At 62.4% G+C, this 13,941-nt stretch overlaps 2 protein-coding genes and 1 long non-coding RNA gene across 3 annotated transcripts; all 3 read left to right on the top strand.

Moving 5' to 3' along the window:
• The first annotated feature begins 4 nt into the window (after nucleotides 1–4).
• On the top strand, nucleotides 5–401 carry LOC123721142. Its single transcript, XR_006756152.1, has 3 exons — nucleotides 5–96; nucleotides 189–243; nucleotides 335–401. It is a non-coding gene; the product is annotated as an uncharacterized LOC123721142 (long non-coding RNA).
• Nucleotides 402–417: 16 nt separating this feature from the next.
• Nucleotides 418–4,937, top strand: LOC123721123. The gene is made up of 16 exons (XM_045678601.1): nucleotides 418–516; nucleotides 610–684; nucleotides 812–929; nucleotides 1,023–1,186; nucleotides 1,413–1,586; nucleotides 1,680–1,991; nucleotides 2,391–2,534; nucleotides 2,645–2,886; nucleotides 3,010–3,053; nucleotides 3,166–3,293; nucleotides 3,365–3,469; nucleotides 3,574–3,747; nucleotides 3,857–3,946; nucleotides 4,022–4,156; nucleotides 4,238–4,411; nucleotides 4,631–4,937. Exons 1-16 carry the CDS (start codon nucleotides 418–420, stop codon nucleotides 4,859–4,861), a joined length of 2,409 nt encoding a protein of 802 aa, XP_045534557.1. The 3' UTR covers nucleotides 4,862–4,937.
• A 1,307-nt stretch (nucleotides 4,938–6,244) lies between these two features.
• LOC106712681 (serine/arginine repetitive matrix protein 2-like) lies at nucleotides 6,245–13,556 on the top strand. The gene is made up of 10 exons (XM_045678600.1): nucleotides 6,245–6,281; nucleotides 6,349–6,523; nucleotides 6,618–6,875; nucleotides 6,949–7,210; nucleotides 7,286–7,433; nucleotides 7,568–7,708; nucleotides 7,819–8,033; nucleotides 8,111–11,841; nucleotides 12,032–12,198; nucleotides 12,685–13,556. Exons 1-10 carry the CDS (start codon nucleotides 6,245–6,247, stop codon nucleotides 13,554–13,556), a joined length of 6,006 nt encoding a protein of 2,001 aa, XP_045534556.1.
• The last annotated feature ends 385 nt before the right edge of the window (nucleotides 13,557–13,941 follow it).

The following is a 13,941-nucleotide window of genomic DNA, read 5'->3' as shown; positions in this document are numbered from 1 at the left end:
GAGGGCAGCGCGGCGTGCCGGCTGCGGCCCGCGCGCTGGTCCTGCCTGGCGCTCAACGTGCGCGAGGCGGTGCTGCGCCGCAAGATACACATACAGGTACTCTCTTTATTTATGATTTAAATACCGTTTGACGTACCAACGTATAATAAAAGCGTGCAATAAAAAATTGCGACATGTTTCGATTACAGGTGACATTCTACTTGAACGGGCGGGAGTGCGACACCGTGTCGTTGCCTTTACAAGGTGAACATAGTTTTAATGACTGTTTTCAAACTTGAGTACATTTAAAAAAATGGCATATACCAATAATGTGGGTACGTTTACGTCAATGCAGGCATCTTGGTGCGCAAGATATCGGCGACGAGCGTGTCGCTGGGGCAGGTGTCGGGGGCAGGGGTGGGGACGGGGGCGGGGGCCATGTGGCGACTGGGCCCGTTGGCGCTGTACCGCGCGGCCGTGCTGTCGGCCCCCGCCGCGCTGCACCTCGCCGCACACGGCCCCGACCACGCCTGTCAGGTGCGCACCGACATACTGACATTACAAATATTTATTTGACAACGATCAAGTGGACACGGCCGAGTCTTATCTATTTTGTCGATTATGTACCAGGTGATGTGCGAGGAGCCCAACTACTCGGCTATATTGACTCCCGACGTGCTGGACATCAACGTGGACTGGGAACAGGTAAGCCGGAAGTTATTTTAACTCGCTAAGCAACGACGCATCGCGTGACATTGATTCGTGGTAATGTTGGAAATATTTGGAATCGATGTGATATGAATATTGTGAGCGAGGTGTCGTTTGCGGGCAGGTGTTCGAGATGCCGGCGGCGGCGCTGCGCGAGCTGCACGACCAGCTGCTGGCGACGTACTCCGCGCACGCGCACCAACACATCAACCTCTACCAGCAGGTGTCCGCGCCGCAGACAGGTGATATAATAAGCTTCAGATCGATGTATTTAAAGGACATAAAATTATTAAGGTAGTTGTTTTCATTATAATTGTCAACATTGACTGCATCAGTATCAGGGTTCAGCGGGCGGGGCGGCGGGTGCGCGGGCAGCGGCGTGGCGGACACGTTGCGCGTGCAGTGGGCGGGCCCCGCGCACGTGCAGCGACACCGCGGCTTCGCACCCGCACTGCTGCTGCTCGGCGGACCCGAAATACTGCTCTACTTATTTGCGAGAGTAATGTTTCTTCCACGTTTTAAACTTTATTATCGTTCTCGGTTATAATATTAACACTTTGTTGACCGGTCACGAGTTAACTCGTGATGCGCTTTTTTTCGCTGTTTTCTCTGTTGGCGAGCATACACTGCAATTGTTAGTCTTTCGTTTATAACACCATAACCACAACCACAACAACTTATAACACCTATTTCAAAAATATAACAAGAGTATTGACACTGACCAGGTGGTGGAGGCGGGCGGCAGCGCGGAGCAGCAGGCGGCGGCGCTGGGCGTGGCGCTGCGGGCGGGGCGCATCGACGCCCGTCTGCACGCCGCACTATACGCACGCGACGCGCTGCAGCTGCTGCTGCCCGTGCTGGCCGCGCCCGCCTGCCGCGTCTCGCACCACATGCTCAAGGTGCGCACTGCCCATTGCCCACTGCCCACTGCCCACTGTCCACTTCCCACTGCGGCAATTGTAAAACAAGGAAACATGTAACGTGGCCCTCAGGAAATCCTGGACGTGGCGTGCACCGGGCCGCTGCTGAGCGTGAGCGGGCAGTCGGTGCGGCTGGCGGCGCGCGCAGACTGCGCACTGCGCGAGCCGCGCCTGCTGCTGCTGCTGCTGCGCGCCTGGCCGCACCTCCACACCGTGCAGGTGTCGTGGGAGGTGGAGGGCGGCGAGGTGACGGAGAACGGGTCGCTGTGGGCGCTGGCGCTGGAGGCGATCTGCGCGCTGCTGCGCGACGGCCCGCGCCGCGCCTTCAACCAGCACCAGGCGGCGCGCGCGCACCTCTTGCGGCACCTCCTGCTCGCCTGCAAGGTGACTACGCCTACAATGCAACACAAATTAAGTCTATAAAAACTGTGGTGTATCACCTCTTTCATAATTAAGTTACTGGCCGGTAAGCCAGTGAGATTATAATCAATAATGTGTCAACATTAGGTATGTCATTAATAAAAATAATGTAAATATAGACAACAATGCAATTTAATTTCTTAATGTATATTTAATAAAATCCTTATTGCGATCACTTCGAAAACACTAAGCGAACTTGGTGGAGGAGGGGACGCATCGGAAGGGGAAATATCTTCATTCTGTGTGTCAGCTCTTCCATCGGTTAAATATAGGCGATTGAGCAATTTATATTTTATGGCCCGATTATAAGATCTAGCTATCTACCTATCCTACAAGTGTACCGAGTGTGTTCTGTCTGCGCAGGAACGTTTCCTGAACTCAGACAGCGGGCCGCTGAGCACGTCGGCCAGCAACAGCCTGGTGGAGCTGGTGCGCGCGCTGGTCGGCACTCCGCCGCTGCCGGCTCACCTCGCGCTGCTGTGTGACTTCCTGCTGCTCATGCACCAGGTCAGCCGTCTGCCGTCTGCCTCACTACATGATCAAAAGCCTCGAGAATATCTAAGAGTAGCCGGAAACGATACTTGAGATAGAGATATGAATAGCGGATAATGTTTCAGGCGAGCGATACTTTTGTGACGCATTCCCGCGCCAACTTCTACTTCCTGCTGACGGCGGAGTCGCCGGAGGCCAGCGAGTTCAACTTCCTCACCTTCATGAACAAGCGCAAGAACAAGCAGAACAAACTTAGGAAGAGTTTGGAGAGCCTCGCGCTCAACGACCCTCCCGAGGAGAGCAACGCGGGCGCCGACAACACCAAGCACATGAAGGGCATCATCAACGCACACATCAGGGACAGCAGGTAGCCGATATTTGTTCGATTCATATTAACTACATTTATTTTTAACAATAACATATTTATTTCAAAGTACATCTGTTGTTTGTCAAAAATTACCAATAATAAAAATGTTTATCTCTGAAACAGGAAGGAAAATGGTGCGGCGACGCAAACCAACGGAACTTCTATAGGTGAGTTCCATCTTTTCGTTTCTTTCATAAATTAACTTTTCAAAGTACATAATTTTTACAGTAGAGATATAAATTGTAGAGAAAGTTTCAATGACATGGTCGGTGAATGCAGGTGATGGTGGTGAGGGGGGTGAGGGTGGTGAGGGGGGTGCGGACGCGCTGAGCGGCTACGTGCTGGTGGACGAGGACGAGCTGCGCCACACCACCGTGGAGCTGTACACCGGCGGCATCTACCACCAGGTCGGCTCATGTGTCCGCGTTACGTCTCCTCTACGTAGACCATATTGTACGTTGAACGTTCCGTTGCACAGAGACGCGTGCGCGCGGGCGCCGAGCCGGGCTGGACGGCGTGCGCGGGCCTGCTGCTGCTGCTGCGCGACTCGCTGGCCGCGCTGCCGGACCATCTGCTCGCTCAGGTAACATCACTTCGCATACTCAATTCGCTACGGAATTGCCGATACTAATATTATATCCAGTGACAGATGTTTTGTTACTTTGACGAGTGTTGCGCTTGCGGCAGCAGACGGTGTGCGGGCCGGTGCTGGCGGAGAGCCTGGTGGTGCTGGCCAACCATCGCACGGCGTGCGTGCGCGCGGCCGTGGTGCGCTGCGTGTGCGCACTGCAGCGCCGCGCCCCGCGCGCCCTCGCCCACACCGCCGCCGGCGCACATTACTACACACACCTCGCCGATCAGGTCCTGATACTATAATATTTCATTACAGATTAATATGGTGGCAAACGAGCAAGCGGCTGCCTGAAATGAAAAAAATAGCGACCGCTAAATGTGTATACGTTTCTTTTAGATATCTCTGTACCCCGGGTCGTGGGAGCTGGCGACGGCGTGCGCCGCGCTGCTCACCAAGTGTGATGTGCCGTTAGAGGATCAGCTCGACGTGAGTGCTGGCGTCTATATGTCTTATTTTTTGTTATTGTAAACCTCTATTACAACAATTATATTCGTTTTGAAGGACGACATCTGGGTGGAGCTGGGGGAGGAAGCGGCGCAGCGCGGCGCTCCGCTGCTGGCGCTGCTGCCGGTCTCGCTGCACTCGGTGCCGCTGGCGCACAACGTGACGCTGCTGCTGCGCCGCCTCGTGCACAAGGTGGCCGCCGCCGAGAGCTCGCGGGGACCTACTACGAGTGGACTGGGGACGTAGATTGAACGAACGTGTGTGGTGCGGCAGGTGTCGCTGAAGGCGCTAACGGAGGTGGCGCTGGCGGAGGTGGTGGTGCGGGCGGTACGAGATCTGGGTCGCATGGACGAGGAGTTCGAGGGCCGCGACCTGCTGCTGGAGGACCTGTTCGATCTCCTCAACAAGCTCGCCGTCAAAGCCCTCGCTAACAACCACACCATGCAGGTAAACGACTCGCTTAATCGATCTCAATTTGATCTCAATTTTTACTTCATTGTGCAATTTTGTTTTAGAATATTTTGTTTTGAAGCCGCATTTCTTTTTTGGATTTATTATTTTTAAAATAGCAAATCTGATACGATGACCATGAAAACGAATGTGTTGGAAATAAGAAATGTTAGCTGCAAAATAATAAATAATAATTTTAACCGGCTGTGTGTGCAGAGCGCGGTGGACATCCACCAGCAGCTGCGGTACGTGTCGGGGTCGGCGCGGGGGCGGGGCGCGGCGGGCGTGCGCCGGCTGGCCCGCGCCGCCGAGGCCGCACTCTTCGCCGCGCAGCTCGACCACCTGGAGGCGCACCTCGACCACTGCTACGCCACACACAACAAACACACCAACTATTTTGCCAACGGTGACAGTCACATCTTCAACGTCTCTCTATTACTTTTTTGACTTAAGAATCTCGCATCAAAACGTCACGAATATCTTCTGCAACTGTATGAAACATAGTAATATCGTTGTATGCGGGCAGTGCTGGGCGGCGCGGAGAGCGGGCGCGCGCGGTCGGAGCTGTGCGCGCGCTACAGCGGCACGCTCGCCCGCGCGCTCGCCTTCCTGCTGGCGCGCTCGCCTCGCGCCGCGCTGCACGCCGAGGAGCCGCTCTTCCGGCGTCTGCTCGACACGCTCCTGCTCGGTGAGCGCTGATACATCCATCTCGCCTTCTTCACGTTTTTACTTCTAACTTGTAGTCCACGTGTTCATTAAAATGTGATCTCGTATCAGGAGCGAGCGGGTCGGGCGAGCAGCGCGCCAAGTGGTGGGCGGGGTGGGGCGCGGAGTGCGCGGCGCAGCTGCAGGAGCTGTTCTGGTGGGCGGCCAGCCCGGCGGCCGGCACGCGCGCTCTGCAGCCCGCGCTGCTGCGGGCGCTGTACCGCGCGCCGCGACCCGCCCTCGCCCACCTCGCGCCCAAGGACCCCACCGGCATGCACAAAGTACGTCCCCGCCGCGGTCGACGTTGTAATAACTTCGGATTTTTTTGGCACTTGAAGTCGACCCTACAAACGTTTGTGTTTCAGCTGTCGGCGTACTTGCTGATCATGCTGCAGCACATCCACGCGGCGGGCGGCGCGGGCGTGGAGCTGGCCATAACGGACTGGGCGCGCGACTGGGCGGTGGCCACGCAGGCCGGCCTGGCGGAGCGGCTGCCGTGCGACGCGCTGCCCGCGGAGGCGGAGCGCTTCCTCGCCGAGGACGAGGAGCGCTGGACCAAGGCCGGCGACGGGCCCCGCCAGCGCGCCGCCGTCGGCAAGTCAGTTCGCATTTCCGTCGATTCAAATCTTTTTACAGCTAAGGCAACGTTTTAGACGGCAAAAGCTTAATTAAAATGTGGCTTCCATATTCTTAAAAGTTGAAAATGTAATTAACAAAATAATCGTTTAAGAGCGGTGTTCACGCGCGAGGTGCTGGCGGCGCGGTGCACGGAGAGCGCGATGGCGGTGACGCGGCGCGTGGTGGAGGCTCAGAACGGCGAGCGCAAGCACTTCCTGGAGCACCTGCGACGTGCGCACGCCGCCGCCGCACTCGCAGCCGCGCGCTGGCGTCGCCTCATCGACACGCACACGCACGAGCGCGGTCAGTGCACGACGCGGGAGACGCTGCAGCTGGATCTCCAATTTACATCTCTATCTATATACTATGTTTGCTCGTTAGGCGTGTGGCACAATCCCAGCGGCTGGCCGGCGGCCTGGCAGCTGGACAGCACGGAGGGGCCGGGCCGAGTGCGCGTGCGGCTGCGGCGCGCACATCTGCGCATTCCCGCGCGCTGCTTCCAGCCCCATGCGCGCTACAAGGCCGGTGAGCACTCCTCTTACCAGTATATTCCGACATTTTCTTGTATAACATCGTAGAGGTATTCTCATGTTTGTGTCCTCGACGAACAGAAGCTGCGACGCAGCCGGGTCCGCTGCGCAGCGTGCTGGGCCCGCTGCTGAGCGGCGCGCGGCACGGCGGGCTGGCGGCGCGACTGCAGCCGACCGAGAGCGTGGCGTTCATGGCGCGCGTGCACCACGTCACCGTCGACCGCGAGACCAGCGGCGAGCTGCTGCTCAGCGACCGGTCCGTGCCATAGCTCTGCTACTGCTCCCCGGGATGGGTGACAAGGCTGCAGAATGCAGTATCGGATAGCGATGGACTTTTTGTGCAAACGCAGGTGCATCCACTTCGTGCCGGAGTGGTGCGGCGAGGAGGGCGAGGAGGGCGCGGAGGGCGAGGGCGAGGGCTCGTCGTGCGCGGCGCAGAGCTGGGCGCTGGGCAGCGTGTCGCGCGTGTGCCCGCGCCGCTGGTGCCTGCAGGAGCGCGCCGCCGAGCTGTTCCTGCTGTCGGGACACGCGCACCTGCTGGCCTTCGCCGCCACCGCAGAGCGGGACGCCTTCCTGCGCGCGCTCGACGCCGCACATCTGCCCAACAGGTACCATGGTAACTATACTTTCTCTTGATCTTTGTAACCAACTACCTACTTAATTATTAATATCATGCTGCAGAACCGAGCAGGAAAGTCTTTCGGATGTGATGAATCAATGGCGCAACGGCACGATCACCAACTGGGAGTACCTGATGGCGCTGAACGGGCTGGCGGGGCGGTCCTACAACGACCTGATGCAGTACCCCGTGCTGCCGTTCATCATCGCCGACTACACCTCCAAGATGCTGGACCTGCACGACCCCGCCTCATTCCGCGACCTGAGCAAGCCCATGGCCGTGCAGAACAAGAAGAGGGAGCAGCACTACATCAACACTTACAACGTGAGTGAACAGACAGTAGTGTGGTATTGTGTGTGTGGAGACAAACATGATAGAGTGCGGTTGCGGGGTGCGCAGGACCTGAAGGCGGCGCGGCGCGAGGGCTGCAGCCCGCTGCTGTCCCGGCAGCCGCACCACTACGCCTCGCTCTACTCCAACTCGGGCGGCGTGCTGCACTACCTCGTGCGCGTGCCGCCCTTCACCGAGCTCTTCCTCAACTACCAAGGTACCGCGGCACAAGAGGAGCCTCTCACATTTACACCACAATAGGCCTTTCCTTTTGTCGTTTTTTACAAATTACATTTACGCTAAAGCCATGGACCTCGTTACCATGAGTAAACATTTGGCGTGGGTTCGCAGACAACAACTTCGACATGCCGGACCGCACATTCCACTCTCTGGCGACGACGTGGCGTCTCATCACACACGACTCCCCCACAGACGTCAAGGAGCTCATCCCGGAGCTCTTCTACCTGCCCGAGATGTTCTACAACGATGAAGGTGCGCTACCGATATCGGCACATACTAATATTCATAACAAGATAGTTTAGAACATCGACAAACTTGTGTCGCTACAACAAAGATAGTGAAAGTATAGTGATATGGAGCAGGTCTGGAGCTGGGCGTGCGGCAGTGCGGCGCGCGCGTGGACGCGGTGGAGCTGCCGCGCTGGGCGGCCGACGCGCGTCTCTTCACACTGGCGCACCGGCAGGCCCTCGAGGCGCCCCTCGTCACCGAGCGTCTGCCGCACTGGATAGACCTCGTGTTCGGCTACAAGCAGACCGGCCAGGCCGCCGTCGACGCCATCAACGTGTTCCCCGCTTGCGTCAGTATTCTCGAACTCGTATTTGTGTCGCCATCTATTGTTGGAGTATCGCTAGAATGCCGTACTAATGTCCGCAGACTTACTACGGCTTCGACCCGAGCGTGCACGAGGACGAGGTGGATCGCACGGCGGCGCAGGCCATGGTGCGGACGTACGGGCAGGCGCCGCGCCAGCTGCTGCGCGCCCCGCACCCGCACGCCGCGCCCGACCTCGCGCCGCGCACACAGGTACACCACCGCCGCGCTCACACTACGCGCGCCCACACTACACAACTGTGTCTACTGCGCGCCCCGCACCCGCACCCGACCTCGCGCCGCGCACACAGGTACACCACCGCCGCGCTCACACTACGCGCGCCCACACTACACAACTGTGTCTACTGCGCGCCCCGCACCCGACCTCGCGCCGCGCACACAGGTACACCACCGCCGCGCTCACACTACGCGCGCCCACACTACACAACTGTGTCTACTGCGCGCCCCGCACCCGCACCCGACCTCGCGCCGCGCACACAGGTACACCACCGCCGCGCTCACACTACGCGCGCCCACACTACACAACTGTGTCTACTGCGCGCCCCGCACCCGACCTCGCGCCGCGCACACAGGTACACCACCGCCGCGCTCACACTACGCGCGCCCACACTACACAACTGTGTCTACTGCGCGCCCCGCACCCGCACCCGACCTCGCGCCGCGCACACAGGTACACCACCGCCGCGCTCACACTACGCGCGCCCACACTACACAACTGTGTCTACTGCGCGCCCCGCACCCGACCTCGCGCCGCGCACACAGGTACACCACCGCCGCGCTCACACTACGCGCGCCCACACTACACAACTGTGTCTACTGCGCGCCCCGCACCCGCACCCGACCTCGCGCCGCGCACACAGGTACACCACCGCCGCGCTCACACTACGCGCGCCCACACTACACAACTGTGTCTACTGCGCGCCCCGCACCCGACCTCGCGCCGCGCACACAGGTACACCACCGCCGCGCTCACACTACGCGCGCCCACACTACACAACTGTGTCTACTGCGCGCCCCGCACCCGACCTCGCGCCGCGCACACAGGTACACCACCGCCGCGCTCACACTACGCGCGCCCACACTACACAACTGTGTCTACTGCGCGCCCCGCACCCGCACCCGACCTCGCGCCGCGCACACAGGTACACCACCGCCGCGCTCACACTACGCGCGCCCACACTACACAACTGTGTCTACTGCGCGCCCCGCACCCGACCTCGCGCCGCGCACACAGGTACACCACCGCCGCGCTCACACTACGCGCGCCCACACTACACAACTGTGTCTACTGCCCGCCCCGCACCCGACCTCGCGCCGCGCACACAGGTACACCACCGCCGCGCTCACACTACGCGCGCCCACACTACACAACTGTGTCTACTGCGCGCCCCGCACCCGACCTCGCGCCGCGCACACAGGTACACCACCGCCGCGCTCACACTACGCGCGCCCACACTACACAACTGTGTCTACTGCGCGCCCCGCACCCGACCTCGCGCCGCGCACACAGGTACACCACCGCCGCGCTCACACTACGCGCGCCCACACTACACAACTGTGTCTACTGCGCGCCCCGCACCCGCACCCGACCTCGCGCCGCGCACACAGGTACACCACCGCCGCGCTCACACTACGCGCGCCCACACTACACAACTGTGTCTACTGCGCGCCCCGCACGCCGCCCCCGACCTCGCGCCGCGCACACAGGTACACCACCGCCGCGCTCACACTACGCGCGCCCACACTACACAACTGTGTCTACTGCGCGCCCCGCACCCGACCTCGCGCCGCGCACACAGGTACACCACCGCCGCGCTCACACTACGCGCGCCCACACTACACAACTGTGTCTACTGCGCGCCCCGCACCCGACCTCGCGCCGCACACACAGGTACACCACCGCCGCGCTCACACTACGCGCGCCCACACTACACAACTGTGTCTACTGCGCGCCCCGCACCCGCACCCGACCTCGCGCCGCGCACACAGGTACACCACCGCCGCGCTCACACTACGCGCGCCCACACTACACAACTGTGTCTACTGCGCGCCCCGCACCCGCACCCGACCTCGCGCCGCGCACACAGGTACACCACCGCCGCGCTCACACTACGCGCGCCCACACTACACAACTGTGTCTACTGCGCGCCCCGCACCCGCACCCGACCTCGCGCCGCGCACACAGGTACACCACCGCCGCGCTCACACTACGCGCGCCCACACTACACAACTGTGTCTACTGCGCGCCCCGCACCCGACCTCGCGCCGCGCACACAGGTACACCACCGCCGCGCTCACACTACGCGCGCCCACACTACACAACTGTGTCTACTGCGCGCCCCGCACCCGACCTCGCGCCGCGCACACAGGTACACCACCGCCGCGCTCACACTACGCGCGCCCACACTACACAACTGTGTCTACTGCGCGCCCCGCACCCGCACCCGACCTCGCGCCGCGCACACAGGTACACCACCGCCGCGCTCACACTACGCGCGCCCACACTACACAACTGTGTCTACTGCGCGCCCCGCACCCGACCTCGCGCCGCGCACACAGGTACACCACCGCCGCGCTCACACTACGCGCGCCCACACTACACAACTGTGTCTACTGCGCGCCCCGCACCCGCACCCGACCTCGCGCCGCGCACACAGGTACACCACCGCCGCGCTCACACTACGCGCGCCCACACTACACAACTGTGTCTACTGCGCGACCCGCACCCGACCTCGCGCCGCGCACACAGGTACACCACCGCCGCGCTCACACTACGCGCGCCCACACTACACAACTGTGTCTACTGCGCGCCCCGCACCCGACCTCGCGCCGCGCACACAGGTACACCACCGCCGCGCTCACACTACGCGCGCCCACACTACACAACTGTGTCTACTGCGCGCCCCGCACCCGACCTCGCGCCGCGCACACAGGTACACCACCGCCGCGCTCACACTACGCGCGCCCACACTACACAACTGTGTCTACTGCGCGCCCCGCACCCGCCCTCGCGCCGCGCACACAGGTACACCACCGCCGCGCTCACACTACGCGCGCCCACACTACACAACTGTGTCTACTGCGCGCCCCGCACCCGACCTCGCGCCGCGCACACAGGTACACCACCGCCGCGCTCACACTACGCGCGCCCACACTACACAACTGTGTCTACTGCGCGCCCCGCACCCGACCTCGCGCCGCGCACACAGGTACACCACCGCCGCGCTCACACTACGCGCGCCCACACTACACAACTGTGTCTACTGCGCGCCCCGCACCCGCCCTCGCGCCGCGCACACAGGTACACCACCGCCGCGCTCACACTACGCGCGCCCACACTACACAACTGTGTCTACTGCGCGCCCCGCACCCGCACCCGACCTCGCGCCGCGCACACAGGTACACCACCGCCGCGCTCACACTACGCGCGCCCACACTACACAACTGTGTCTACTGCGCGCCCCGCACCCGACCTCGCGCCGCGCACACAGGTACACCACCGCCGCGCTCACACTACGCGCGCCCACACTACACAACTGTGTCTACTGCGCGCCCCGCACCCGCCCCCGACCTCGCGCCGCGCACACAGGTACACCACCGCCGCGCTCACACTACGCGCGCCCACACTACACAACTGTGTCTACTGCGCGCCCCGCACCCGACCTCGCGCCGCGCACACAGGTACACCACCGCCGCGCTCACACTACGCGCGCCCACACTACACAACTGTGTCTACTGCGCGCCCCGCACCCGACCTCGCGCCGCGCACACAGGTACACCACCGCCGCGCTCACACTACGCGCGCCCACACTACACAACTGTGTCTACTGCGCGCCCCGCACCCGCACCCGACCTCGCGCCGCGCACACAGGTACACCACCGCCGCGCTCACACTACGCGCGCCCACACTACACAACTGTGTCTACTGCGCGCCCCGCACCCGACCTCGCGCCGCGCACACAGGTACACCACCGCCGCGCTCACACTACGCGCGCCCACACTACACAACTGTGTCTACTGCGCGCCCCCCACCCGCACCCGACCTCGCGCCGCGCACACAGGTACACCACCGCCGCGCTCACACTACGCGCGCCCACACTACACAACTGTGTCTACTGCGCGCCCCGCACCCGACCTCGCGCCGCGCACACAGGTACACCACCGCCGCGCTCACACTACGCGCGCCCACACTACACAACTGTGTCTACTGCGCGCCCCGCACCCGCACCCGACCTCGCGCCGCGCACACAGGTACACCACCGCCGCGCTCACACTACGCGCGCCCACACTACACAACTGTGTCTACTGCGCGCCCCCCACCCGCACCCGACCTCGCGCCGCGCACACAGGTACACCACCGCCGCGCTCACACTACGCGCGCCCACACTACACAACTGTGTCTACTGCGCGCCCCGCACGCCGCCCCCGACCTCGCGCCGCGCACACAGGTACACCACCGCCGCGCTCACACTACGCGCGCCCACACTACACAACTGTGTCTACTGCGCGCCCCGCACGCCGCCCCCGACCTCGCGCCGCGCACACAGGTACACCACCGCCGCGCTCACACTACGCGCGCCCACACTACACAACTGTGTCTACTGCGCGCCCCCCACCCGCACCCGACCTCGCGCCGCGCACACAGGTACACCACCGCCGCGCTCACACTACGCGCGCCCACACTACACAACTGTGTCTACTGCGCGCCCCGCACCCGACCTCGCGCCGCGCACACAGGTACACCACCGCCGCGCTCACACTACGCGCGCCCACTCTACACAACTGTGTCTACTGCGCGCCCCGCACCCGACCTCGCGCCGCGCACACAGGTACACCACCGCCGCGCTCACACTACGCGCGCCCACACTACACAACTGTGTCTACTGCGCGCCCCGCACCCGACCTCGCGCCGCGCACACAGGTACACCACCGCCGCGCTCACACTACGCGCGCCCACACTACACAACTGTGTCTACTGCGCGCCCCGCACCCGCACCCGACCTCGCGCCGCGCACACAGGTACACCACCGCCGCGCTCACACTACGCGCGCCCACACTACACAACTGTGTCTACTGCGCGCCCCGCACCCGCACCCGACCTCGCGCCGCGCACACAGGTACACCACCGCCGCGCTCACACTACGCGCGCCCACACTACACAACTGTGTCTACTGCGCGCCCCGCACCCGCCCCCGACCTCGCGCCGCGCACACAGGTACACCACCGCCGCGCTCACACTACGCGCGCCCACACTACACAACTGTGTCTACTGCACGTCCCGTTCCTGTGTCGGCAGACGGAGGTGATGGCGGGCGTGTCCGGCGTGCGCTGGGGCCGGTACTGCGGCTCGCCGGAGCTGGGCGCGCCCGCGGTCGCCGCGCGCCGGCAGCTGGCGGGCGCCGCAAGACTCGTGCCGCTGCCCGCGCCGCACGTGCGCACCGCCGTCGCCTGCGCACAACACTGCGCACCTCTACCTTTCGGTCGGTGAACTAAACCTTGCGATACTGTTCACTGCGCGGCGACATATCCCTCGCTCGCAGACATAATACGTTATCTAGAAATATTACAATTGTGGTGGTAAACTTAAGTGTGTATATAGAGGAGGGGTCCGGGAGTGGTGCGGGGGGCGGGCTAGCGCTGCTGACGTGGGAGCACGCGGACGGCGCGCTGCGGCTGCGCACGCGCCGCGACGCCGCGCCCACACCTCTGCTGCACCTGCCGCCGCTAGAACAGGTACGTTATTGCTCGTGCTGTCGAGTACGGACCGGCGTCTTCGTGTGCATTACTTTGTGCGATACATTGATGCAGCGCTCGTGGTGTTAAACTAATATACAAAATGGTTTTATTTATTTATTTATTTATTTACATGGCAG

Source organism: Papilio machaon, chromosome 7, assembly GCF_912999745.1.
Source record: "Papilio machaon chromosome 7, ilPapMach1.1, whole genome shotgun sequence".
Classification (NCBI taxonomy): Eukaryota; Metazoa; Arthropoda; class Insecta; order Lepidoptera; family Papilionidae; genus Papilio; species Papilio machaon.
Note: the sequence above shows the minus strand (reverse complement) of the source record. Positions and strands in the feature narration are given on the sequence as shown.

Excerpts from the sequence above, each read along its gene's own strand:
- LOC106712681 (XM_045678600.1), top strand. The coding sequence starts at position 6,245 with ATGCGCGCTACAAGGCCGGTGAGCACTCCTCTTACCA. Across the intron at positions 6,282-6,348 it reads GGTGAGCACTCCTCTTACCA|AAGCTGCGACGCAGCCGGGT; the intron begins GTATATTCCGAC and ends CTCGACGAACAG. Across the intron at positions 12,199-12,684 it reads GTCTACTGCGCGCCCCGCAC|CCGCACCCGACCTCGCGCCG; the intron begins CCGACCTCGCGC and ends CGCGCCCCCCAC.
- LOC123721123 (XM_045678601.1), top strand. The coding sequence starts at position 418 with ATGTGGCGACTGGGCCCGTTGGCGCTGTACCGCGCGGCCGTGCTGTCG. Across the intron at positions 1,992-2,390 it reads ACCTCCTGCTCGCCTGCAAG|GAACGTTTCCTGAACTCAGA; the intron begins GTGACTACGCCT and ends CTGTCTGCGCAG. Across the intron at positions 3,294-3,364 it reads CCGGCGGCATCTACCACCAG|AGACGCGTGCGCGCGGGCGC; the intron begins GTCGGCTCATGT and ends TCCGTTGCACAG.